The sequence below is a fragment of the Hyperolius riggenbachi genome, chromosome 4, assembly GCF_040937935.1.
Source record: "Hyperolius riggenbachi isolate aHypRig1 chromosome 4, aHypRig1.pri, whole genome shotgun sequence".
In the NCBI taxonomy this organism is placed as follows: domain Eukaryota; kingdom Metazoa; phylum Chordata; class Amphibia; order Anura; family Hyperoliidae; genus Hyperolius; species Hyperolius riggenbachi.
The window spans coordinates 455096478-455119591 of record NC_090649.1 but is presented as its reverse complement, the minus strand read 5'-3'; the positions used below and the strand labels follow the sequence as shown (position 1 = coordinate 455119591).

The window sequence follows — 23114 nt, the reverse complement described above, 5'->3', positions numbered from 1 at the left end:
TTTGTTTTTTTTTCTCCATAGCAGTGCAGTGTGAAAAAGCTTTCAGTTAAAACCTGAATAGTGAGAACTGAGCCATAGGAAAACATGGGGATTACTTTGGAAATCAGTTGTCCTTTCAGTTATAGCTGAAAGCAACTGATTAAGGCCTCGTTCACATCTGCTGCGCTGAGAAACGTGTGAAAGCGCGTGGTAAAAAACGCATGCGCTTTAGTGCTCATTTCTTCGCGTTGCGCTGTGCTTCTTTAAAGCACGTTTTGCTTATTGTAGCAGTAGCAGTTGTCAATAAAGCTTTGTTTTTATATGTAAATGTATTTTTTTTCCAATTAGGGGTAAAAAACGCATCCGCTTCTATGCGCTAAAAAAGCGTACCCATTCACTTGCATTTAAGTGCGCTTTACAGCTCAACGCACAGAGATGCATGCAACCCTAGGTTTTTGTAACGCTGCGCAGCGCATAGTTGTGAACCAGCTCCATTTAATCAGGGCTGTGGAGTCAGTACAAAAATCCACCAACTCCGACTTGTCAGTTTAGGATTCCACTGACTCCGACTCCTCGACTCCGACTCCTCTAATTTGCATATTACAATCTTGTTGATTGAAAGTATGTAACATGAAATTCGTCTCTTAACTGCCAACGCTTAGGAATTTTAAAAGACAACTGAAGTGAGAAGCATATGTAGACTGCCATATTTATTCCCTTTAGTCAGACTAAAACTAGTCCTTGGTAAGAGTACTTGTAAAAGGTACGGGCCGGAACAAAGAACATCTATCAGGCCCTAGGCAATGTAACTGTGGGTACATGTAAGAGTGATGTGCAGGTACTCTGCAGGAGAATGAGGGGATTCTTCCTCTATTACACATTCTTCATGCACAATATGAACCAGGTTTATTAGTGGTAGACAACACCTCTGTGTTCAATGTGCACAACATTCTCAGTGGATTCCCTGCAGCTCTGTGGAGAGTGCATATGTAAAATATAGTACTACTGTGTAACAAAGTAAACCTGAAACAGATGAAATTAAAGTTTTATACATACCTGGGGCTTCCTCCAGCCCCCTTCAGGCTAATCAGTCCCTTGCTGTCCTCCTCCGCCACCTGGATCTTCTGCTATGAGTCCAGGTACTTGAGCCAGTCTGGCGTAGTGCGCATGCACACACTCCGCCGCCGGGAGGGTACTACACCTGCGCAGCACTATTGCGCAGGTGCAGAACGCTCCTGGCTGTGGAAGCGGCATGCGGCCGGACACCGCTGACTGGCTGAATTACCAGGACTCATAGCAGAAGATTCAGGTGGTGGAGCTGGACAGCGAGGGACTGATTAGCCTGAAGGGGGCTGGAAGAAGCCCCAGGTATGTATAAAACTTTTCTTTTCATCCTTCTCAGGTACCATTTAATTTGTAGTCACCAAACCAAATTTTACCAACATGAAATTATTTGATTTCATGAGCAAAGAGAGTGCATACATTTGCATAAATCAGAATCAACGCAGAATTATTTCCATCTTATTGACCATCTCTATTAGTGACACAGCTACACATCAGGCTTTATTCTTACAGCATAGATGTTATTTAGTATATATAACAGATTCCTGGGTACACATATATACAGTCACAATCAGATGTGTATATCTGACTTTAAAAATACGGGGACTGCTTTATTGAAGCAGCACAAGTAACTCATTTTGATTGGTTTATTTCATGTTTGTGGACTAAGCACAGCTATTACTGTATGTATAAATTATTTATGATGACTATTATCTGAGAAATAGAACATTTTATCATATTTTCTATTTTAATTACAGTTTAAATTCATTAGGAGTCGGAGTCGGTGCATTTTTCCCAACTCCGACTCCAGGCACCCAAAATTGCTCCGACTCTGACTCCACAGCCCTGCATTTATTCACACGGGAAAATCAATACGTTGCTGAACGCACATGGCAATGCGCTGTGAAAAGCGCACAGAAACTGCCCTGATGTGAACAAGACCTAAGTGTAAAAGGAACCTAAACTTTCAGCTTCTGGCTAGATCTAGTCGGAATTGGAATGAATCGTTGTTAGAAGAAAATGGTGAGCTTCTGAGAGGAACTGACAGAGAGGCAAGTATGTAACATTCATATGCAAATACATACTCTATGGAACTCACTTCCACAATCAGTACGAGAGGCTCCTTCTCTGGACAGCTTTAAAAAAAGGCTAAAAACTCACCTCTTTTCCCTAGCCTTTGAGACTGCATAATGCAGGGTCACAGCGCTTTGAGTCCCCAGGGAGAAAAGCGCTATATAAATATTATTGTTATTGTTGTTATCCTATGTTTATTTCAAATCATTTCACTTGGTTCAGTTTCCCTTTAAAGGGAACCAGAGACGCCAGAGATGGAAAAATAATAAAAGATTTCATACATACCTGGGGCTTCTTCCAGCCCCATAAGCCTGGATCGCTCCCACGCCGCCATCCTCCGCATCCTGGATCCGCCGGTACCGGGTCCCGTCACTTCCGGCGGACGCGGCCAATTGTCCGCATAACAGGGGCTCCCTCCATATCCTTACGCATGCGGCTGCGCAGTATGCAGCTGCACACATAAGGGTATGCCGGGAGCCCCTGTGATGCAGACAATTGGCCGCGTCCGCCGGAAGTGACGGGACCCGGTACCGGCGGATACAGGAAACGGTGGACGGCGGCGTGGGAGCGATCCGTGTGTATGGGGCTGAAGGAAGCCCCAGGTATGTATAAAATCTTTTTTCTGGCGTCTCTGGTTTCCTTTAAAGAGGACTTCAACTCTTGCACAGGACAGAAGGAAAACATAAGAAATCCACCCATTTAGAGAGTTTAGCCTGTCGAATTCCTCCTCATCTGTGTCTAATTACAAGTGTAATTTGATATCTCAGCTGTGTCAGATCAGGAATCTCGGCAGCCTTGGTAGAGCAGCTAATTTGTAAGCACAGGAGGTTAACCCTTTGTCTGCTTCCATAAAAGCAGGAAGTAGACGCACTGCAGATTTACTGCAGGATTTGTATCAGCTGTAACAAGTAAATGTTTTTCTTTAAAGGTTATTATGCTGTTACTTATCTTTTAGACCAGAGAGGAATTTCTGCATTCAGGTGCACTTTAAAAGCAAATTCTGCTGATCAGTTATTCTGTGAGAATATCCTGTTATGCAGTGATGTGAATAATGGCATCTAATTATTGATGTGCTATTATTTATCAGCGTCACTCTTTTGTTTACAGCCGAGACCTCCCTTTAAGCTCTGCCAATAATTTTGACAAATGACCACCCGCCTCTCCGTTGCTTTGATATGCAAATGAGACAATAAAAACGTATTGGCCTCTCCCATTCCTCAACAGCGTTTTAGTACGTTTGTGAATCAAAGTATTGGCTCCCGACAAACTTTATGCTACCTGGAACTCTTGCCGTAAAAATGAGCGACCATTTTATTGCTCGGCTAATTTGCTTTCAAAGTCAATCAGGAGATTGGAGGGCGAGAGGTGGAAGGAAGATGCGTCTGGGGACGATGACTTAATCATCTCCGAAGATCAACGTGATGTATTTGTGGGCTATTTTCATCGACGGCAGGATAGGAGATCAGAGGGGACTTTCATAAAGTCGTTTTGAAGTCCCTCATGCATGGAACAAGGGCATCTCCAATCAACTAATAGTATTGCTGGTGATCTAAATACTGCGCGGCGTTATTTGGGCCTGAATTGCTTGCATTCGAGAAGACTAAAGATTGTTTGTAGACAATAAGTGATCCTGTAAAAGTGCCCGCAAATTATAAAATGTTGCTTTTAGGTGCTAAACATTTGCACTCCTCACCTGAGTTTTAGTAAGACAAAGAAGATCCAGTTAGCTGTGAGTTGTGACCTATAATATCACCGGATTCCTAAGGCCTCGTTCACACAATACATTGCCGTGCGCAATTCGCCAACGCGTATGGGGTGTGATCAGCAAGAACATCAAACATGCATAGACTGTGGCTGGATAGTGTAATGGTTAAAGTGAACCGGGCATCATTTTTAACACCCAGGGCAGCTCTATAGCAAATTAAAAATGCATTCTAAAAATGTGGTTTATTATTAAAAAAAAACTTTAAGTTTACCTCATTTTTTTACATCTAAAGGTGGCCATACACTGGCCCGATTCGCGGCCGTTTCGACAGCAGATTCGATCCTGGGATGCCAATCGTTCGCGGTAAACGCACCCGCCGATCGCGCTGTGCGGGAAATTACCCTCGATCGCCCGCGGGTAGGGAGCGCGTCGCTAGCGGCGGACGATCTGATCAGGTATACATTACCTGAAGCTGGCTCCCGGGCATCTTCTCCGCGCTGCACGGCTCTGTTCCGGCTCCATCCCGGCGCTTCCTGTGTCACTCCGTGACCAGGAAGTTCAAATAGAGGGCGCTCTATTTGAACTTCCTGGTTACGGAGTGACACAGGAAGCGCCGGGATGGAGCCGGAACAGAGCCGTGCAGCGCGGAGAAGATGCCCGGGAGCCAGCATCAGGAAATGTATACGGGGGGGGGGGGGGGGGGAAAGGCGGCAGGAGTAGCTTAACAGATTGTGATCGGTTTCAGGCTGAAATCGATTCACAATCTGTTTGCAGTAAAGGCAGCCATACGATCCCTCTCTGATCAGATTCGATCAGTTAGGGATCTGTCAGCTGGTCGATCTAATGGCAAATCGACCAGTGTATGGCTACCTTTAAGGTAGCCATACACTGGTCGATTTGCCATCAGATTCGACCAACAGATAGATCCCTCTCTGATCGAATCTGATCAGAGAGGGATCGTATGGCTACCTTTACAGCAAACAGATTGTGAACCGATTTCAGCCTGAAACCGTTCACAATCTGTTGTGGTGGTACTGCTGCTGCTGCTGCCCCCGCCCGCCCGCATACATTACCTGCTCCGCCGGCGCGACTGCAGTCTCCCGGTCACCGCTGCTCCGTCTGCGCTCTGGTCTCCAGGTCCGGCATGCCTCACTTCTTCTAGCCCGGCAGGAAGTTTAAACAGTAGAGCGCCCTCTACTGTTTAAACTTCCTGCCGGGCTAGAAGAAGTGAGGCATGCCGGACCTGGAGACCAGAGCGCAGACAGAGCAGCGGTGACCGGGAGACTGCAGTCGCGCCGGCGGAGCAGGTAATGTATGCGGGCTCTATTGCGTCGGTCGTCGGGCACTCGAACGCCGCTAGCGATGCGCTCTTTACCCGCGGGCGATCGACGGTTATTTTCCGCACGGCACGATCGACGGGATCGGACGAAATGGATCGAAATTCGGCGTGTAGCGTGAACGATTGGCAGCAGATTCGATCCCAGTGATCGAATCTGCTGTCGAAACGGGCGCAAATCGGGCCAGTGTATGGCCTGCTTAAGAGTTAAATTAGCCACTTTGTCCGTGGTCCTGGACCTGCAGTCCCTGAGCAGGAGATGGTGAAAACAGATAAGAAATCACCTCTTTAGACTTAATTGACCACAAACAAACCCCCATTGTACTTCAAACAGAAAACATCAGTTACAGTTGAAGAATGTCACACCTAGCCTGGATAACAGCAGTTGTAAAACAGCAGGGGTTGAGCTTCTGAACAATGGCAGCCCTTGCAGCTATTTGAAGCCAAGAGCTGCTTGGATCCCTGGGCTCTGCCTCTGACACAGGAGACTAGATTTTGAATCTTTGCTCTTCCTGTCCAGTAAGCTACCACCTATTCAGTAAGGAGTCCTTGGGCTAGACTCCCTAACAGTGCTACTGCCTAATGAGCGCATCCTAGTGGCTGCAGCTCAAGCACTTTGAGTCCACCAGGAGGAAAGTGCAATATAAATGTTATTTGTCTTGATGTTCAGACTAGATGCAGTACGCAGCAGTGCAATGTCAGGGCGGCAGGGATCAGATGATCACCTTGCTTAGGCGAGAGGCGTGGTGGATGGAGAGGCTGGAGCTGCAATAACCAAATGGCCTGAACGAGGACTTTAGTCTAAAATGTTTTCTGTAATTAATTTATTTTTGCTGTTCTCTATGCTGTTCTCTACTCTGAAAAAGTTAATATTTTAAACTAAGTTTATGCCCACCCACTAATCGTCGATGTGGGTGTGTCTGCTTTACCATGATCTATATATTTGTAAACTGTGCACCAGTTGGCCAAGCACTTGTCAATAGACGTGTGCCCCAAAATGTTGTGCTGGTCTTGTATCCTGTGTAACCACAATAAAAATATACAAGAAAGATTGGAGAATTGTTCCCACTTTAAGGGTCGAGTCCAGACTGGATCTGTCTATACTGCTTTTGATTCTGTGAGGTTGGATGGATCTTCATCCTGGTCTGCGATTCCCCATATGAATTGGAATTCATCTGAGGCCTGCAATGTACCTTTGTACATTGTGTGAATTCATGAACATTGACATCCATTAGTGTGAGCCAGGCCCTCAGCTGAATATAGGTTACTGTTTTGTAGGCTCTCACACTATTACACGGCTTGCAGGTGGAGTTGTCTGATGGTTGACCACTTCTGGGTTTAGTAACAGCAGCCTAAATTTTCCTCCATTTGATGGTCGGTTAATGGTGTCCAAACTGTTTAGAAATAGTCTTGTATCCTTTTCCAACTACAAGGGGATACTCAGACTAGCATTGGGCTTCAACAACTGTTGAGGTTCACAGAATAGTGTTGTGTGAACCTGACGAGGTATGGTTCGCCAGGTAAACCTGATGAAGTGGTCTACTTGTGCTGGCTGACTTACAAACCCACAAGCTAGCAAACAGAGGTTTGAGAACCTGCAAATCCCGACTCGAATGAGGATTTGCCCACCAAACCGCAATATTGCTGGCTGGTGACCTGGGTTACTTCTTCCTCCTTTCTCCCATCCTGAACTCCTGGAGCTTTGGCCAACCCATCCGCGCATCCTCTCTTCTGGCACTGCGCTGACATTACAGCTTCCGGGCCATAGAGAGCTGGATGGGCATTCTCAGAGACGGATCACCCACAAAGTAAACCTAGGAAGTTGCCTAGGGCAATCTCACAAAAAAAAAGCCAGGTGACCATCAGTGGTGGGCAAAAACTGCTATGTTGCCTAGGAATCCATTTTGTCTTAATCCTTTTCTGGGCAGACTCGCCCAGCTTTTTATGCTTCCACGGCAGTGACTGCCTGGACTGTAGAGAGCTAGATGGCCAGTCCAACCTAGCCCACCGATTCAGCTCTTTATGATCAGGGGTCAGTGACATCAGAGCAGTGACAGAAAAGAGGATGGTGTATTTGGTTTGCGAACCTGTTCGCCCTGCCAAACCTCTCTCTCTGCCTCAGACACCCCCTTTGTTTGGGTTGTGATACACATCTGTAACTGTATTAAGGCTCATACACACGTCCAACCAACTGCACAAGATGACCAACAGCAATTGTTTACACAACAGGTAACACACACACACACACACACACACACACACACACACACACACACACACACACACACACACACACACACACACACACACACACACACACACACACACACACACACACACACACCACTTAAAGGAGTTCTGTGGGGGGAGGGGGTGTTGAAAATAGAAACAGACACTTACTTCTATTGGTCCCCTGCAGCTGTAATGCCCCACGCCATCCTCCAATGATGCTCTGTTCCCCGCCGCTGGTCCCGCTCTAATCCACCGTCTAATTAGACTGTGGCTGCGCGGGCTCACTCCTGTGCGCATCATTAGGAGCTTACTGCGCAGGCGCAGTACAAGAAAACTTTGTACTGCACCTGTGCAGAAAGCTCCCGATGACGCGCGCAGGAGCGAGCACTATATATCAGACCGGGACCGGCAGCGGGGAATGGAGCATCGTTGGAGGACGGCGTGGGTCATTACAGCTGCAGGAAGCCGATAGAAGCCCCAGTTAAGTGTGCGTTTTTATTTTCAACCCCACACACACACACACACTGTCCCCCACGGAACCCCTTCAACGATTTCAGCCTGTGGGGATTTTTCACCTTATGCATCAGAGCAATTTTCACCTCCCATTAATTCGCAATTTATTGATCTATATCTTTTTCCGCCACTAATTAGGCTTTCTTTGGGTGGTACATTTTGGGTTGTTACATTATTTTTTTATAAATGCATTTTAACAGGATTTATAAGAAAAAATGGAAAAAAATCCTTATTTCTCAGTTTTTGGCCATTATAGCTTTAAAATAATCCACGCTACCATAATTAAAACCTACGTATTTTATTTGCCCGTTTGTCTCGGTTATGACACCATTTAAATTTTGTCCCTATCACAATGTATGGTGCCAATATTTTATTTGTAAATAAAGGTGCATTTTTTTCCGTTTTGCGTCCATGACTATTTACAAGCTTATAATTTAAAAAATGTTCGTAGTATACTCCCTTCAAATGCATATTTAAAAAGTTTAGACCCTTAGGTAACTATTTATGTCTTTTTTTTTTTTTTTTAATTGTAATTTTTTTTTTTTCCATTTAAAATTTTATTTGAGTAAAATTTTGGTGTGGGAAATAAACAGTTAATTTTTTAATATCATTATATGTGTAAATTGTAATGTAAAAAATATGTAGATGTAGTTTTACTATTTGGCGACAAGATGAGTTTTTTTGTCCCTCCTTGTGCTTCTCTCTAAGCGGAAGCACAAGGGGGATGCGGAAATTTTTACGTGTAGACTGAAGCCTCTTGTAAGAGCGCTTCGGTTTTTCTGCTGGGGACACGGATCGGTGATCGGGAACCATGTTCCCATTCACAGATCCCAGGGCTACACGGGGACACCACGGGGGCGCGCCTGCGATCTCGCGTGGGAGTGCGCGAAAGTGCGGCACCGCAGCAGAGCAGCCGCCCGGACGTGAGCTTCACGTCCGGGCAGCAGAAATGGTTAAATACTATGCGTGCAAGCTAAATGACAAACTTTACAACATACAAACGTCACAACATGTCTGCATTGAAAAACAATAAAGTTGTTCAAAAGACTTGTACACTTGTTTCAACTTGCATGATAGATGGGCAGGTTAATCCACTGGTTGGATCTAGCAAAAAACCTGTTATCAGTTGGTCGTCTGGTTGTTTGCCAGCCGTACACACGCCCAACAGACCAAGGCCTCAATTCACTAATCTTCATCAAACACTTTATCGAAGGTTTGATACTTTACCTCATGAGTAAAGTAGATTTCTTGAACGTTTTATTAATAAAACATTTGGTTAATCTATAACACCTTAGTGAATTCAAAATTAGATTTTACTCGTGAGGTAAATTATCCAACGCTCGATAAAGTGTTTGATAAAGCTCCGTGAATTGAGGCCATGTCTGAAAGATAGTTGGGCAGATTGTTTGGACATGTGTATGAGCGTAGGCAGAGGTCACATTTGAGTGGAAAAACTGCAGCATCTTTCCATGGACCAATCTGCACTGCTGGCCAACAACCAGCTGAGAGCAGCTGACTTGGCAATAGGGAATCGCACGTGATGTGCGAAAAAAAGCAGCAGCGCCTGTATTTTTTTTTTCAGCGCTGTGGTAAAATGCACATTGCTCCCACTGCACTGCGATTGTGCTTTGGGAAGCACTATGTGCGGTTTCAAATACGTTTTCCATAATGAGTGACCTGTGTCTTATATGTCTGATCAGCATCTCTCTCTCATCATCTCCCTATTGGTTGTTATTGCATCATAGTCCTAAGGATTCACTTACTTTTGCTACATGCAGATGTTATTGGATAAATTTTTTTTCCAATAAATACATGCCCAACTATATTAATATATGTTTAAATAGGCCGTGTAGTTACATATAGCAGAATGCAGTACATTAATTCAGGATACAATCTTTTACGGTAATGTTCCTGGTTTCAGCATCAGAAACACCTTCTTTATCTACAGTATATATTGGTATGTAGCCCCACCCTCCCAGTGATGCTTAGCCTAGGCTGTTTAGCCATTGGGAATTCTCCTCCCAGAGTACATGATCATGACTAGCAAATCAGAGACTTACATATCTATCACCTCACCTGACCAAACTGATCACATGCTTCTCCATGAGTACCCCAGGCTAGACATGACCATCATTTGTCAGGAGCACGGACACTAGCCACTTTCTGCATAATAGTACATTTGTGCTATAGGCTGCAATCTTCTCACAGAGATTTTGTCTGTGCCTTCCCCTTTGCAGTTTGAATATCGGGGTGATGCAGCAGTACAATATAATATATTTGTCCTTCAGCCACACAAAAGACACAAACACAGCATACTCCCATCTTGCCAAACCAAGTGATTTGGGGTCATCCCTCCATTTTCGGCACAAGTACTTTACAGGTAAAATTTTAAACGCATTCTGCGTACAAATAACCACCAGAAGGATGACTTATGACTCATTATAATAACATCATAAAGCTATAGAACGGCAAGCACACACAAACATGAAAACTTATTTTTAATAAGTTATTTTTGGATAAACTTTGCTATAGCAACTAAAAATAAGTACTCACGGAAGATGCATGATAGTTTCCATTAAAAACAAACAACCGTGATTGTCCAGGGAATTAGCGACAATTGACAGCTGCTATTCTGAAGCACAATAATAATGCTGAAGCTTTTGTGCTTCCTTCAATACACTTTTGTTTTTGGTGAACAGTGATAGGCGTTGGGCGTTTCTTGCGAGGTGGGTGCGTGTGCCTCTCCCCGCGAGGGTTTATTCTTCTTCATGAAGAACAGGGATTATTCTTGGAGAAGAGTGGATGTTGTTTTTGTTGTCGCACTCAGTTCCAGGATCCGTGCTGTGTGTGCACCACTCCTCTCTCTTCTCAGCAGCCTGTTGTAACTTGTGATGATAGATCTTATTCCTTGCCAGAGAGAAGCAGCCAACACCTCGACAAGGGCATATTGACTTATGGGATATTAACGCTTTACACACTGCTGATATAACTTTTCAATATATTTTTCAAAGCTGTATTTAAAGGGACACTGAGCACCTTTTAAAAACACAATTTTCACTTTCCTGGGGCTTCCTCCAGCCCACTGTGGGCTGCGAGGTCCCCCGTAATCCTCCCGGCTCCTCTCCAGGTCTCGCAGGCGGCTTTTGGCCTGAAGTTGCCAGTACGCGTCCCCTCCGTGCACGCTACGCGTCATCACGCTGGCCGCTACACGTCATCATGCCGGCCTAAGAGTCTTGCGCAGGCGCGGTTTAGAGTACGGAGGATTTTCACGCGGGCCGGAGTGATGACGCATAGCGTGCACGGTGGGGACTCATACTGGCAACTTCAAGCCAAAGTCACCGATTAATGGAACCACCAGCGGGACCGGGAGAGGAGCCAGGAGGATGCCGGGGGATCTTGTGACCTATGGCGGGCTGGAGGAAGCCCCAGGTAAGTGCAAATTGTGTTATTAACAGGTGCCCAGTGTTCCTTTAACATAAACCTGAGATGAATGGATAAAAGGATTTTTACTTACATGAGGCTTCCTCCAGCCCACTGTAATCCATCTACTCCCTCTGTGGCTGTCCAGTCCCATATCTTGTGCCGCTGGAAAATCCATGATCCAGCTGAGTTGCAGACCACTGCGCATGCGCTGTTCCGGGCTGCACGCCTCCTCCATCAGTGGTGTGCATGCTGTAATAGGCAACTGAGCCAAATAGCTGACTTTACAGGGCTGACAGCACCGCCATTGAGGATAGGGCGAGTGAGCAGATAGACTACAGGGGGCTGGAAGGAGCCCAGGTTAGTAAAAATCCTTTTAAGCATTCATCTCAGGTACACATTAAAGGGAATCTGAAAGGAGGGGGGTATGGAGGCTGCCATATTTATTTCCTTTTAAATAATACCAGTTGCTTGGCAGTCCTGCTGACTTCTTTGGCTGCAGTGGTGTCTGAATCACACACATGAAACAAGCATGCAGCTAATCCAGTCAGACTTCATTTAGAGCACCTGATCTGCATGCTTGTTCAGGGTCTATGGCTATAAGGAATAGAGGCAGAGGATCTGCAGGGACAACCAGGCAATGTAAATTATTTAGAAGGAAACTATTATCTGAGCTTCTCACTTCAGATTCCCTTTAACAACATCTTGTTTCATAGTATTCATTAAGCGGCTTTAAGGCAGGACTCATGTTTTCAGTGAATTTTGTGGTTACAAACCTGAGGGTTGTAGTGCAGATTTTGGACCTGGGCTCCTCTCGATCATACTACTGGCAAATGATGTGCCATACAGACTTTAATTACAACTTTTACTGGACAAATCAATCTTCTGTGACAGTTTGTGTGTATAGGCATCCCCCATACTCTGCATTGGAGTTTACTTAGGCACATAGCAATTGACTGGGTTGTGTTTTGTTTATGTAATTGTTTGGTTCTTGCTCTCCTTTCCGTGGGACAGCACATGCAGTTTGGCCAAGCTCATTGTGTATGACTGTCAGAGGCCTTTCAGCAGTGTGCAACAAAGACTAATGTCTGCAAGGCCCAACTGTCGCTGAACTCGGATGGAGCTGTCCTGATTGGGTATGGTAGTGAGTTCCATTGGTTCAGAGCAGCATGACAGAAGGCTTTGGTTTAAAAGGTTTAGAGTACTATGGGAGTGACTGGATTATAAGATCCTACTGAGCTGAGGTAGTGGCCGGTGTGGTGCAGCTGCAACAAATCCTTCAGATAGCTAGAACCTAAATTTTACATGGATTTGCATAACCAGTGTAGTGAGCAAAGAATCAGTGTTATGTGGCAATAGTAGGGTTGGTTCGTTAACAGTCTGGCAGGCATACTAATTAGAAACATATTATTTATTATTATGCATTTATATAGCACTGAGCTGTTTTCTGCTGTGATTCACAGTGCATGTCAAGTGATGATATGAACTGTTCCTCAGTGGAACTCATTAAGGTGGCCATTAACAGTCCAATTTGTAGTGAAAAATCGTTAGAGCGCTCAGAAATTGTGATCGGATTGGTTGTAAATAATCTCCGTTGATGGGAACAATTGATTACAAACTATTATAAAAATAGTCGTTCGATTGGATTTTCATCAAATCAAAATTTGGATTTTCTTGTTGGTTGTGATAGATAGGAAGCAAAGATTGGTTCGTTGATGGTGTAGTGAACCATTTTTCTTCCGATCAGAATTATCTGATCGCTCAAATGATTTTTCACTACAAATTGGACTGTTAGTGGCCACCTTTAGTCTAATGGTGGCCACTAATGATCCAATCTTTTTCATCCAATTTTACCAAATCAATGTAGTATAAGGGTAAATTGAGTGGATATATTGAGTTAGGCTTCTAATACATAGAATCCTTCTATTACATAGAAATGGTAAGATTGGATGAAAAAGATTGGGTCATTAGTGGCCACCATTACGGTGACCACTAACAGACCAATTTCTAGCAAAAAATCGTACGAGCAATCAAATAATTCTGATCGGCTGTGATTGGATTGGTTATAAATACTCTCTGTTAATGGGCACAATTGATCCAACTGGATTTTCGTCAAACCAAAATTTGTAGCTGTAGCTGATTGACAATTATTGGCTACAACCATGGGATCGGTTGAAAAGGGCGCACGAGCTGCCTGTATGAAAAGGGCGCCGCCATAGACATCAATGTTATTTCTGGAAATATGGGCTACAAGGTGTAGAAAAGGGCGCCCGAGTTTTGATATAGGCTACAAGTGGGCTCCCCTTTGTAGCCCATATTTTTTCGGTTACAAGGTTTTCGGCTACAAGCGGGCTCCCCTTTGTAGCCCATATTTTTTCCGGCTACAGTAAGGTGCCCCTCTGTAGCCCATATTATTGACTTTTTTTTGTAGCCGAAGTTTGTATATGGGCTACAAGCGCTGGAAGCCGAATTATTTCATTCCCCCACTATCCATGGCGGCCTGGAGGGGGAATAGTAATTAACACATCCCGGAGTTTTTTTGTAGCCGAAGTTTTTATATGGGCTACACCAGCCGCCTTGTTTTTTTTGTAGCCGAAGTTTTTATATGGGCTACAACAAGCGTCTTTTTTGTAGCCGAAGTTTATATGGGCTACACCAGGTGCCTTTTTTGTAGCCGAAGTTGGTATATATATGGGCTCCACCAGGCGCCCTTTTTTACCGGCGCCCTTTTCATGTAGGCCCACAACCATTAAACTCTATATAGTAGCTTAGTATGGATACAGAGGCACCAAAAGGATACAATTATCTAAAAAGTTTAAAACATGAGGAGGCAACAACAGAACAATAGCATATGTGGTCAGTAGAAGAGCCAGGCTCTTCTACTGACCACATATCCTATTGCTCCGTTGTTGTTGCCTGATGAAGCGGGATCAAACCTGTGAAACGTGTTGCATTGTCCCATGGAGTATGTAAAAAAACTTGTTGTATTTGACAAACACATTGGCAATTTTTGTGTCTTCTTGGAGGAGGTAAGTCCACCACTGCCTCCTCATGTTTTAAACTTTTTAGATTATTTTATCCTTTTGGCGCCTCTGTATCCATACATATGTCAAGTCCACCCCTGGTGGAGGGGTGTTACCCCCTTTTTACCTCATCTGCGGAGAGCAACTTCTTAATCCTGAGTGGGGTCAGGTCTAATCTCCCCTCCTGCCTATAAGGTGGTTGCCTTTGAGGTAAGCCTGCTTTGTGAGTATAGCTTATTACTCTATCATACTTCATTTCAACTACCAATACATACTACACTATATTTGGCTCTTGGTGTCCCTACTCTGTGTTCTATATAGTAGCTGATCAGCTACGACTCCCATTGCCATATGACCAGCCAGGCGCCCGATTACTGAAAGTGAACATGTGCGTATATGAGCCTGCCAATCGCAGCATCGAACTTACCTGATCTGTCTACTAACGGCCGCTCTGTATTTCCCCGTCAGAAAAGTCTATTGTCAAATAGGATAGCAGTTGATTTGTCACAAAATAAACAGCTGATCTATTCGGCAGCTCAGCGCACGCCAGAATATTCTGCGGGGGAAATACATAGCGGCCGTTGGCAGACAGCTTTATACGTAAATACCAAAAGTAATAAAGAATTCTGTATGCATTGTTTTTTTTAAAGACAGTTTATGACTTCTCTTTGTAATTATTAGTATGTTCATTGCTTCATATACTTTTGCACAGTAACCTTATCATTTAATATCAATGTATATGTGTTCAGAAATACTTTAATTTCCAGTAGTTTTTATTGAAACAAATATGCAGGCAAAATATATTTAACTTGTCTTTGATAATTCTAGTGAATAATTGCCTTTTAGAATAGCAGGAGGAGATCTTCAGGAGATTGTAAATAATTTAGCTATATCCACTATATTGAATAATTTTATTTTATGAATAATTCGACCACCCCTATGATATCTTCCACTTTCATCTTATTACTTCAAGCTGGGATGGAGACACTACTTGACCACTCTTGAAGTGAACAAACACACAAAATCGATCAGTTTCTCGATCGGAAGCAGATGAGACATGTTGGAGAATATCAATCGACATACTGGCTATTGTTCCATGTGTATGTCCTTTTGATACGTTTTTGATTGATATCAGAACAATCAGAGATCTGATTGAAATTTTTAAATAAATTGCATATGTGGGTATCCTAACTTTCTTCTGAATGTGATTGATGTCCTATCTGAATATCAATCTAATAGCTAGCTCGAATAGGATCTGAAGTGAAAATTGCATGGTGTGTACCAGGCTTTACAGTACGAGGCTGTGTCAGTGCACTTATAATGGCAATGCAGTTCATCTCAGCTGTTCCTGAGGGCAAGTAAGGAGAGCCTTTCATGTCTGCTCCCATAATCCTTTGCTGTCGGATTACATCTTGCCATCTCTGGCTGTGTACGATAAGGCTGCAGGCATGGGCGTAGCAATCACCCCTGCAACCCCTGCCATCGCAGGGGGGCCTAAGGTTTTGGGGGGCCTCCTCCTCCCTCTCTCCAACTGCAAGTGCAGCCAATTAGCAAAGAAACCTCCCCATTCACTCACAAAAACATGTGCAGGAGTGTATGTCATCATTTCCTGCTTCCAGAGGCTGCTTCACTGCAGAACACTCTCTGCTGCCATTTGCCGGCTCCCAATTCGTGGGGTTCGGGGACAAAGGGGGCCCTATGCTATCATTTTTGCAGGGGGGCCCTACTAAATCTAGTTATGCCCCTGGCTGCAGGGCCATAGCTAAAGGAGAACAGCCTCTGCGACTGAAGAGGGCCCTAGAGGTGTGCGAGGCCCATCTACTAACCTTCCCTGTTTCTGATACTCCAGATCAGGTGTTTTTGTGGCTACACTTGTTATGGGTGTGAAGATCCGGATGGCCACACTTGTTATATGACCATGGTAGGATGGGATCCATCATCCAAGGATGTGAGGGGCACCAAGAAACAGCAAAAGAAGGGTTGTAAACATTAAAGTTTTGCTGGGGGGCCCTGTGATTTGTATTTGTGCTCCTGTAAGGCTGGTTGTCAGAGCTGGTCCTCTAAAAATGTTTCATATTGATAAGGCACATGCAGCTAGTCTACTCATATTTTCATGGTATTTAATACTTATTTGAAAGCGTTAGTTATGAAATAGGACCTCACATTACAATCACACTTCAGATCAATCAGAAGAGCACTTCAGAATGAACAAATTGCTTAATGTAAACCTGAGATGGGGCAGTAGAACAAAATTATATATACCTGGGGTGTCCTCCAACCCCCTCAATGCTGATCCCTCCCTTGCCATCCTTCTGTGCTGCCTGGATCCTCGGCAATTGGCCCCAGAAAGTCCTCCTATCCGGGGCATACTGCATAGGCATGGCCTGGCCGTGCTTGCGTCCCCCTCACACTCCCGGGGACGGGGGAGCGTGCGGTGCAGGACTGCACCTGCACCGGCTGGCCCCGGCTGGATGATTTTCCGGGGCCAAATGTGGATGATCCAGTTGGCTGAGGAGGATAGCGTGGGAGCAATCAGGCTGGAGGGGACTGGAGGAAGCCCCAGGTATGTATATATATATTTTTTTCTTTACCATCTCAGGTACACTTTAACAACTTCAGTGTTGTTTAACCTTCTGCATCCGAGCAACTTTCACCTCCCATTCATAACTTTATCACTACTTATCATAATGAATTGATCTATATCTTGTTTTTTTTCCGCCACTATTTAGGCTTTTTGTGGGTGGTACATTTTGCTAAGAATTATTTTATTATAAATCCATTTTAATAGAAATATTAAAAAAATCTGTATTTCTCAGTTTTCGACCATTATAGTTTAAAAATAATACATGCTACCATAAATAAAACCCATGTATTTTATTTGCCCATTTGTCCTGGCTATTACACCATTTTAATTATGTCCCTATCACAATGTATGGCACCGATATTTTATTTAAATAAAGGTGCATTTTTTCAGTCTTGCGTCCATCACTTATTACCAGCCCATAATTTAAAAAATAATAATAATATACCATTTTGATATACATATTAAAAAAGTTCAGTCCCTAAGGTAACTATTTATGTATCTTTTTAATTATATATATATATATATATATATAAATATATATATATATATATATATATATATTTACAAAAAATGATTGTGTAACTATTGGGGAGTGTGGGAGGTAAGGGGCTAATTTAAACCATGGTCCTGACATCAACCTATTGGAGGGGTTTCACCACAATACCACCTATACTGATGATGCGTTTGAGAAAAGGAAGTGATTTTTCATGGGAAAGGGGGTATCAGCTACTGATTGGGATAAAGTTCAATTCTTGGTTACGGTTTCTTTTTAAGGGTGCTAATTAAAACTTTATGATACACCCTCGTATCTTCATTTTCAAAAGCTGTGGATTTATCATTGTTGTGTTGAGCATCTATGTCCGTACAGGGACAGTCTGCTGTAAAAAGAAAGGTTGGCAGTCAGATCACGCCTTGTTGTTTCATGCAGAGGAATGCTACGTTTTCTTATTGTTAACAAAAAAATGATTCTCTTTCGTGAACCATTGATTACTTGAAATGAATGGTGGATGTTTTTTTTAGGCTTGGAGGAAAAAACAAAATCAAGAAGCGTTTGCATAAATTTAGCAGTCTGAGGATTAGTTGTGTCCCAGTATATGTCTAATAAAGCGATTATCGCAGCATGCTTAGCATAATAAAGTCATTTCTCGTTAACGTCTCAGCATAAGCCTCTTTTCTCGTTTCAGGGCCAGCGAATCTACGCAGAAAGACAGCCAATCGGCGAGCAGCCCAGGCTTAGCTGATCCAAAAGCCTCCAGCCAGAGAGTCTCCCCCTCCGAGCTGTGCGTGGTGGGACAAGGCCTTCAATGACGCGCTAATCATCTACTCCCCTGGCAATAGTGGAAAGCAAAGCGACTGTTAACAAGTGGTAAAGAGCCAGAGTCTGGGGGATACAGGAACTGAATCAGCGGGCTCATAATGCCATCCAGGAGTCATCCCTACTGTCACATGGACATCTTTCTACCACAACCTGAATCTGAAGGTGTGCAATTATCGCAGGTCACAGGAGGCAGCCACATGTGCTTTCTTAGTGGGTCTTCTTTAGAAAGCTTACAACGAATGACATTGAGAATACCTTGCCTGGAATTTCACGTGTCAACAGTTGGGGTTCCAGATCGCCCAGCTATTGGTACCAATCCCATTTTGATGAGTCGGGTGGCCCTGATACACGCCAGTAATGACTGGAAACAGGCCTAGAAGACTTGCCTGTATACTTTATTCAAGTCTTTGTTATTAAAGGGAACCCGAGGTGAGAGTGATATGAAGGCTGCCATATGTATTTCCTTGTAAACAATACCAGTTGCCTGACATTCCTCATGAACTGCTGGCATGCGTAGTGTCTGAGTCAAATCCCTGGAACAAGCATATGGCTAATCCAGTTAGACCTGGTCCACACTAGGTCCGGAAACGTATCCGTGGCTGCGTTTTTCAAACCTGATGAAAAACGGAGTCCCGGATACTAATGTTCAAAATAGCAGCCAGCCTCACCCAAGTAAAAAACGGATCCGTCTGCGTTTGCGGGGACCCGTTTTCAAAACCTGAACGGAAGGTCCGGATCTGCTGCATTTTCACGCAACGGATCAGGACCACGGTTACACGCAGGGGTAGTGAAAGCAATGAGAAAACGCATCTCCAGCTCCACAGGCAAAAAACGGATGTTAAAACGGATAGCCTGAGCTTTATGATTGGCCCAAAAAAATCCTCCCACTCCTTCCTACTGATGGAGACGTTTTCTGTCAGGGAAAAACCGAAACGGAAACTGATGCAAAACTGATGCACTTTCATCAGTTTGCAGTACAGTGGGTACTTCCCCTAATCTTCCCCTGATCCGGACTGCAGTGTCCGTCCTGCAACTGTGTCTAGTGTGGACCTAGCCTAAAACCTGACTCAGCTGAGTCAGAGAACCTGATCTGCTGCATGCTTGTTCAGGGTCATGGCTAAAAGTATTAGAGGCAGAGGATCAGAAGGACTGCCAGGCGACTGGTATTGTTTAAAAGGAAATAAATGTGGCAGCCTCCATATCACGCTCACCTCGGGTTCCCTTTAAGTTTTGATGGACAGGTGCCGTTAGCGAGTCAGTCCACTCTAGCTGTGAAATGCAGCGCTTCTTCCTTCGCCACGTAATTGTCAGCACACCAAAGTAGTCCGATGAAATAGGCTTTGGTTTGTTAAAGTGGACCCAAATTAAAAATACAAGATTTCAGAAATAAAATCTATTTTCTAACTTATAATGATAAATAGCAGCCTTTTTTAGCTGCATGATGACAAATATTAAATATTTTACATTTATTGGAGGAACCCCTCCCTTTCTTTCATATTGCCGGGACAGAATAAGGCAGACTGGTGGAGTAGGAGGTGTCCGGCAAAGGAGGAATTGCTAATGGCTGCCACCTGTATAACCCTAGTTATGCAAAGAGAAGGGTGAAAAGCATGCGCTGAAATGCGTCAGAGTGGTGCAACTAAATATTTTGAAATAAAAAAATGTTTGGTTTGGGTCCGCTTTATTCGAAACGGCATAAACCATGGAATCCACGTAATGGTCAACACACCAAGATGGTGCACAGAAAATAGTAAAAAAACGTAAACCGTAGCCTATTTAACCGGAGTACCTTGTTGTACTGACCATTATTTGTATTCCATCTTTGATTTGGTGGCTGACAACCTTCAAGGCCAAGCACTCAACACACAATGAATTGACATTGTGCCGCCTCACCTTGGCTCTTCATGTACTTGAAAGAGGTGATAGCTGAGAAGAGACCATTATACCAATGAGGTTCCAAATTCCTGGAACTAGCCGTTTGGATATGTGCAAATGAGAACCACTTACAGCTTTTTGCACTGGACGACCATTAGACGTTGTTGGTGCTCCTTAGTAGCATTAAAGGGAATGGGATGGGAACCGCATTTAAAAAAATGAGACAGATACTTACCCAAGGAGAGGGAAGGCTCCGGGTCCTATAGAGCCTTCCCGCTCTCCTGGTTCCCTCGTTCCACTGCTGGCTCGCTCGGTAGCAGTATTTGGCTAAATTAGTCAAATACTGCTTTACCCGGCCGAAGGAGGCTTCAGAAGTCTTCGGCGAGCCCAAGTGCTCCTGAAGAAGGGCGACCCTGTACTGCGCCTGCACAAGCACGCTCTCTTGCACGCTCACGCCTGTGCAGTATGGAGCCGCACGTCTTCGGGAGGACACGGCTCCTGAAGACTTCCAAATACCCTTTCGGTGGTGGATTGAAATGGGGGGGAGCCAGCACAGGATAGAGGGCACCGAGAGCGGAGACAGAAGGTTCTATATGACCCAGAGCCTTCCCTCTCCTTAGGTAAGTATTTGCTTCTTTTTTTTTTTAAATGCGGTTCCCATTCACTTTAAGGCAAAATATTAGCTCATTTTAAAGCACAGGCTTCTATTTTCTTTTAGTAAAACAAATGCCCCTCCAAAAGTGATGTGGCGGCCATAAGAAGCGGGTAGAAAGCTTTTTCTCACAGGAAGCAATGCCATGTGATTGTTTCCTTGAAATTGGTTCAATCAGATATAATCCTTGACGATTTGAATTGGACCAAGTCTAAGCTTGAAAAACATAAAATATAATTGAGAGCCCCTGATAGTGTAGTATGCTAGCACAGGTGATAATTCTTGTAATAGATGAAATGAGTACTCACAAAGGTTGGTTACCACTAAGGCAACCCTGTAATGGCAGGTGGTGAGATTAAGCCCAACCTCACTCGGGTTAAAATGTCGCTCTCTGTAGAAGTAAAAAAATAGGGGTAACACCCTTCCACCAAGGATGGACTTAGGAATACTTGATTATTTTAATCACATTCTCCAGAAAATGCAACACGTTTCGTGGGCATGTACCTGCTTCATCAGACAATGAGTAGGAGCAACTGATTTGTAACTCTAAGCTGGAGGCGCTTTTGCCACCTTACAGTTACAAATCAGTTGCTCCTACTTATTGCCAGATAAAGTAGGTGAATGCCCACGAAACTCATTGCATTTTCTGGAGTATATGATTAAAGAATTTTCCTACTGGATGCTGACTATCTACATCTAGTCAGAGAGGTAAGTCCACTGCTACCTCCCTTTTTAAGCCGTTTTTAATCATTTCAATCTGCTTTGACGCCTCTGTTCTAAAGTAATCAAGTATAAGCTGGATTAAATTGGCATGCAAGCCAGAATTATTATCATCTAATTGTTTTCAGGAGTTTTGACGCATTGATGTTCCTGATGTGACCCAGCCATTGCATGTTCAGTCCAAGTAGCTGGAGATGGTTTTGTGGGATAAATGGGCTAAAAGGGAAAAAAAAAAAATGTTCTGCCAGTCATAATGGATCTAAGGGCCCGTTTCCACTTGCCACCGCGCGCGGCTGCGACGCGGCGGCACTTTCCAGGTCTGTGGGTACGCAGACGAATCCCAGAAGCTGTGCCATGCACGGCTATGGGATTTGCTGCATCCCGCATAAAAACTGATGGCAATGTCGGCCAAATCGCTAGGACAAGCGATTCGGCCGGCGGCGCCATTATCCCCTATGGCAGAGTTTCCCCGCGCGATTTACCTGCGGGGAACTCTGCGGATTTGGTCCGGTTTCCGCGCTAGTGGAAACGGGCCCTAAACGGCAGATGCAAAGATCATTCCTTCAGTACAGATGTCAAACATGTGTACAGGTGTGTCCCGACATTAGCTTATTCTTCCACAAACATGTAGGACCAGCACCACTCCAAAAATTGTATTAAAGCTCTTTTATTCAATCAAAAATGGCTTAGCAATAAGCCATTTTTAATTGAATCAAAGAGCTTTAAAGTGAACCTCCGGACTAAAAATCGACTCAGCAGCACTGAAAAGGTTTGGTGTTTCTTTAACAGTTTCACAGCATCAGAACTTTGTTTCTCTTATACAAGCCTCATTTTTAGCTGCAAAGAAGAAAACTGCCCGGGCATTTTTCCCCTGATGCTGTGCAAAGCATGATGGGATTTCTGATGTTGTTGTTCTCGTTCTGCTGTTTTGGTGCAAATTTTTTTTTTTTTTTTACACTTTGAATTTGACATTTGAAGCCTAGCGTGTGCAGCTGGGAGGGGTTATCAGGACAAAGGACAGTTGGAACTGTGTCTCCTGCTCCTTGGCACCTCCTTTCAACCAAAAAGATGGCTGCCCCCATGACAAAGATGGCAGCCCCCATGAATCACAAACATTTGCCTGTTTTTTTATTATATTTATATTGCCTATCTATTCTAATTAACATAACTAATGTAACTTAATGACAGTATGATTGTTTAGGCTGAAGTTCCCCTTTAATACTATTTTTGGAGTGGTGCTGGTCCTACTTGTTTGTGGATTGCTGTAGGTCTCTAAGGGCACTGAGACCTTGACCGAGGCACACTCGAAGTCTGCTATTTTTGGTGCTTCTCCTGAATATTGCCTGCTATTAGCTTATTCTTCTTCAGTATTCCTCTGAGTTTGAAAGTCCTCAGCCAATGGCTATTTTTGTCTTTACTGCAGCAGAGAACCCAGCAGTGTGTCTATTCAATGATCGTTAGTCAGCTGTCACCCGAAACAATCACGGTAGATCGTACCAGGCAATAGATATCTTGAATGTCTTAAAGAGAACCCGAGGTGTAAAATCAAATGCTTACCTAAGGAGAGGGAAGCCTCTGGATCCTCCAGAGACTCCCCACACTGTCCTCCGGACCTCTGCCC

General features: G+C 44.0%; 1 protein-coding gene across 1 annotated transcript in view; it reads left to right on the top strand.

The window, feature by feature from the left end:
• The window catches only part of PCARE (photoreceptor cilium actin regulator), a 48389-nt gene extending 27108 nt beyond the window's left edge, over positions 1 to 21281 (top strand). The window contains exon 2 of the mRNA XM_068232759.1: positions 18113 to 21281. Coding sequence (XP_068088860.1) covers positions 18113 to 18236 — 124 coding nt within the window. The 3' untranslated portion in view covers positions 18237 to 21281. The remainder of the gene's footprint in view (positions 1 to 18112) is intronic.
• Positions 21282 to 23114: the final 1833 nt, after the last annotated feature.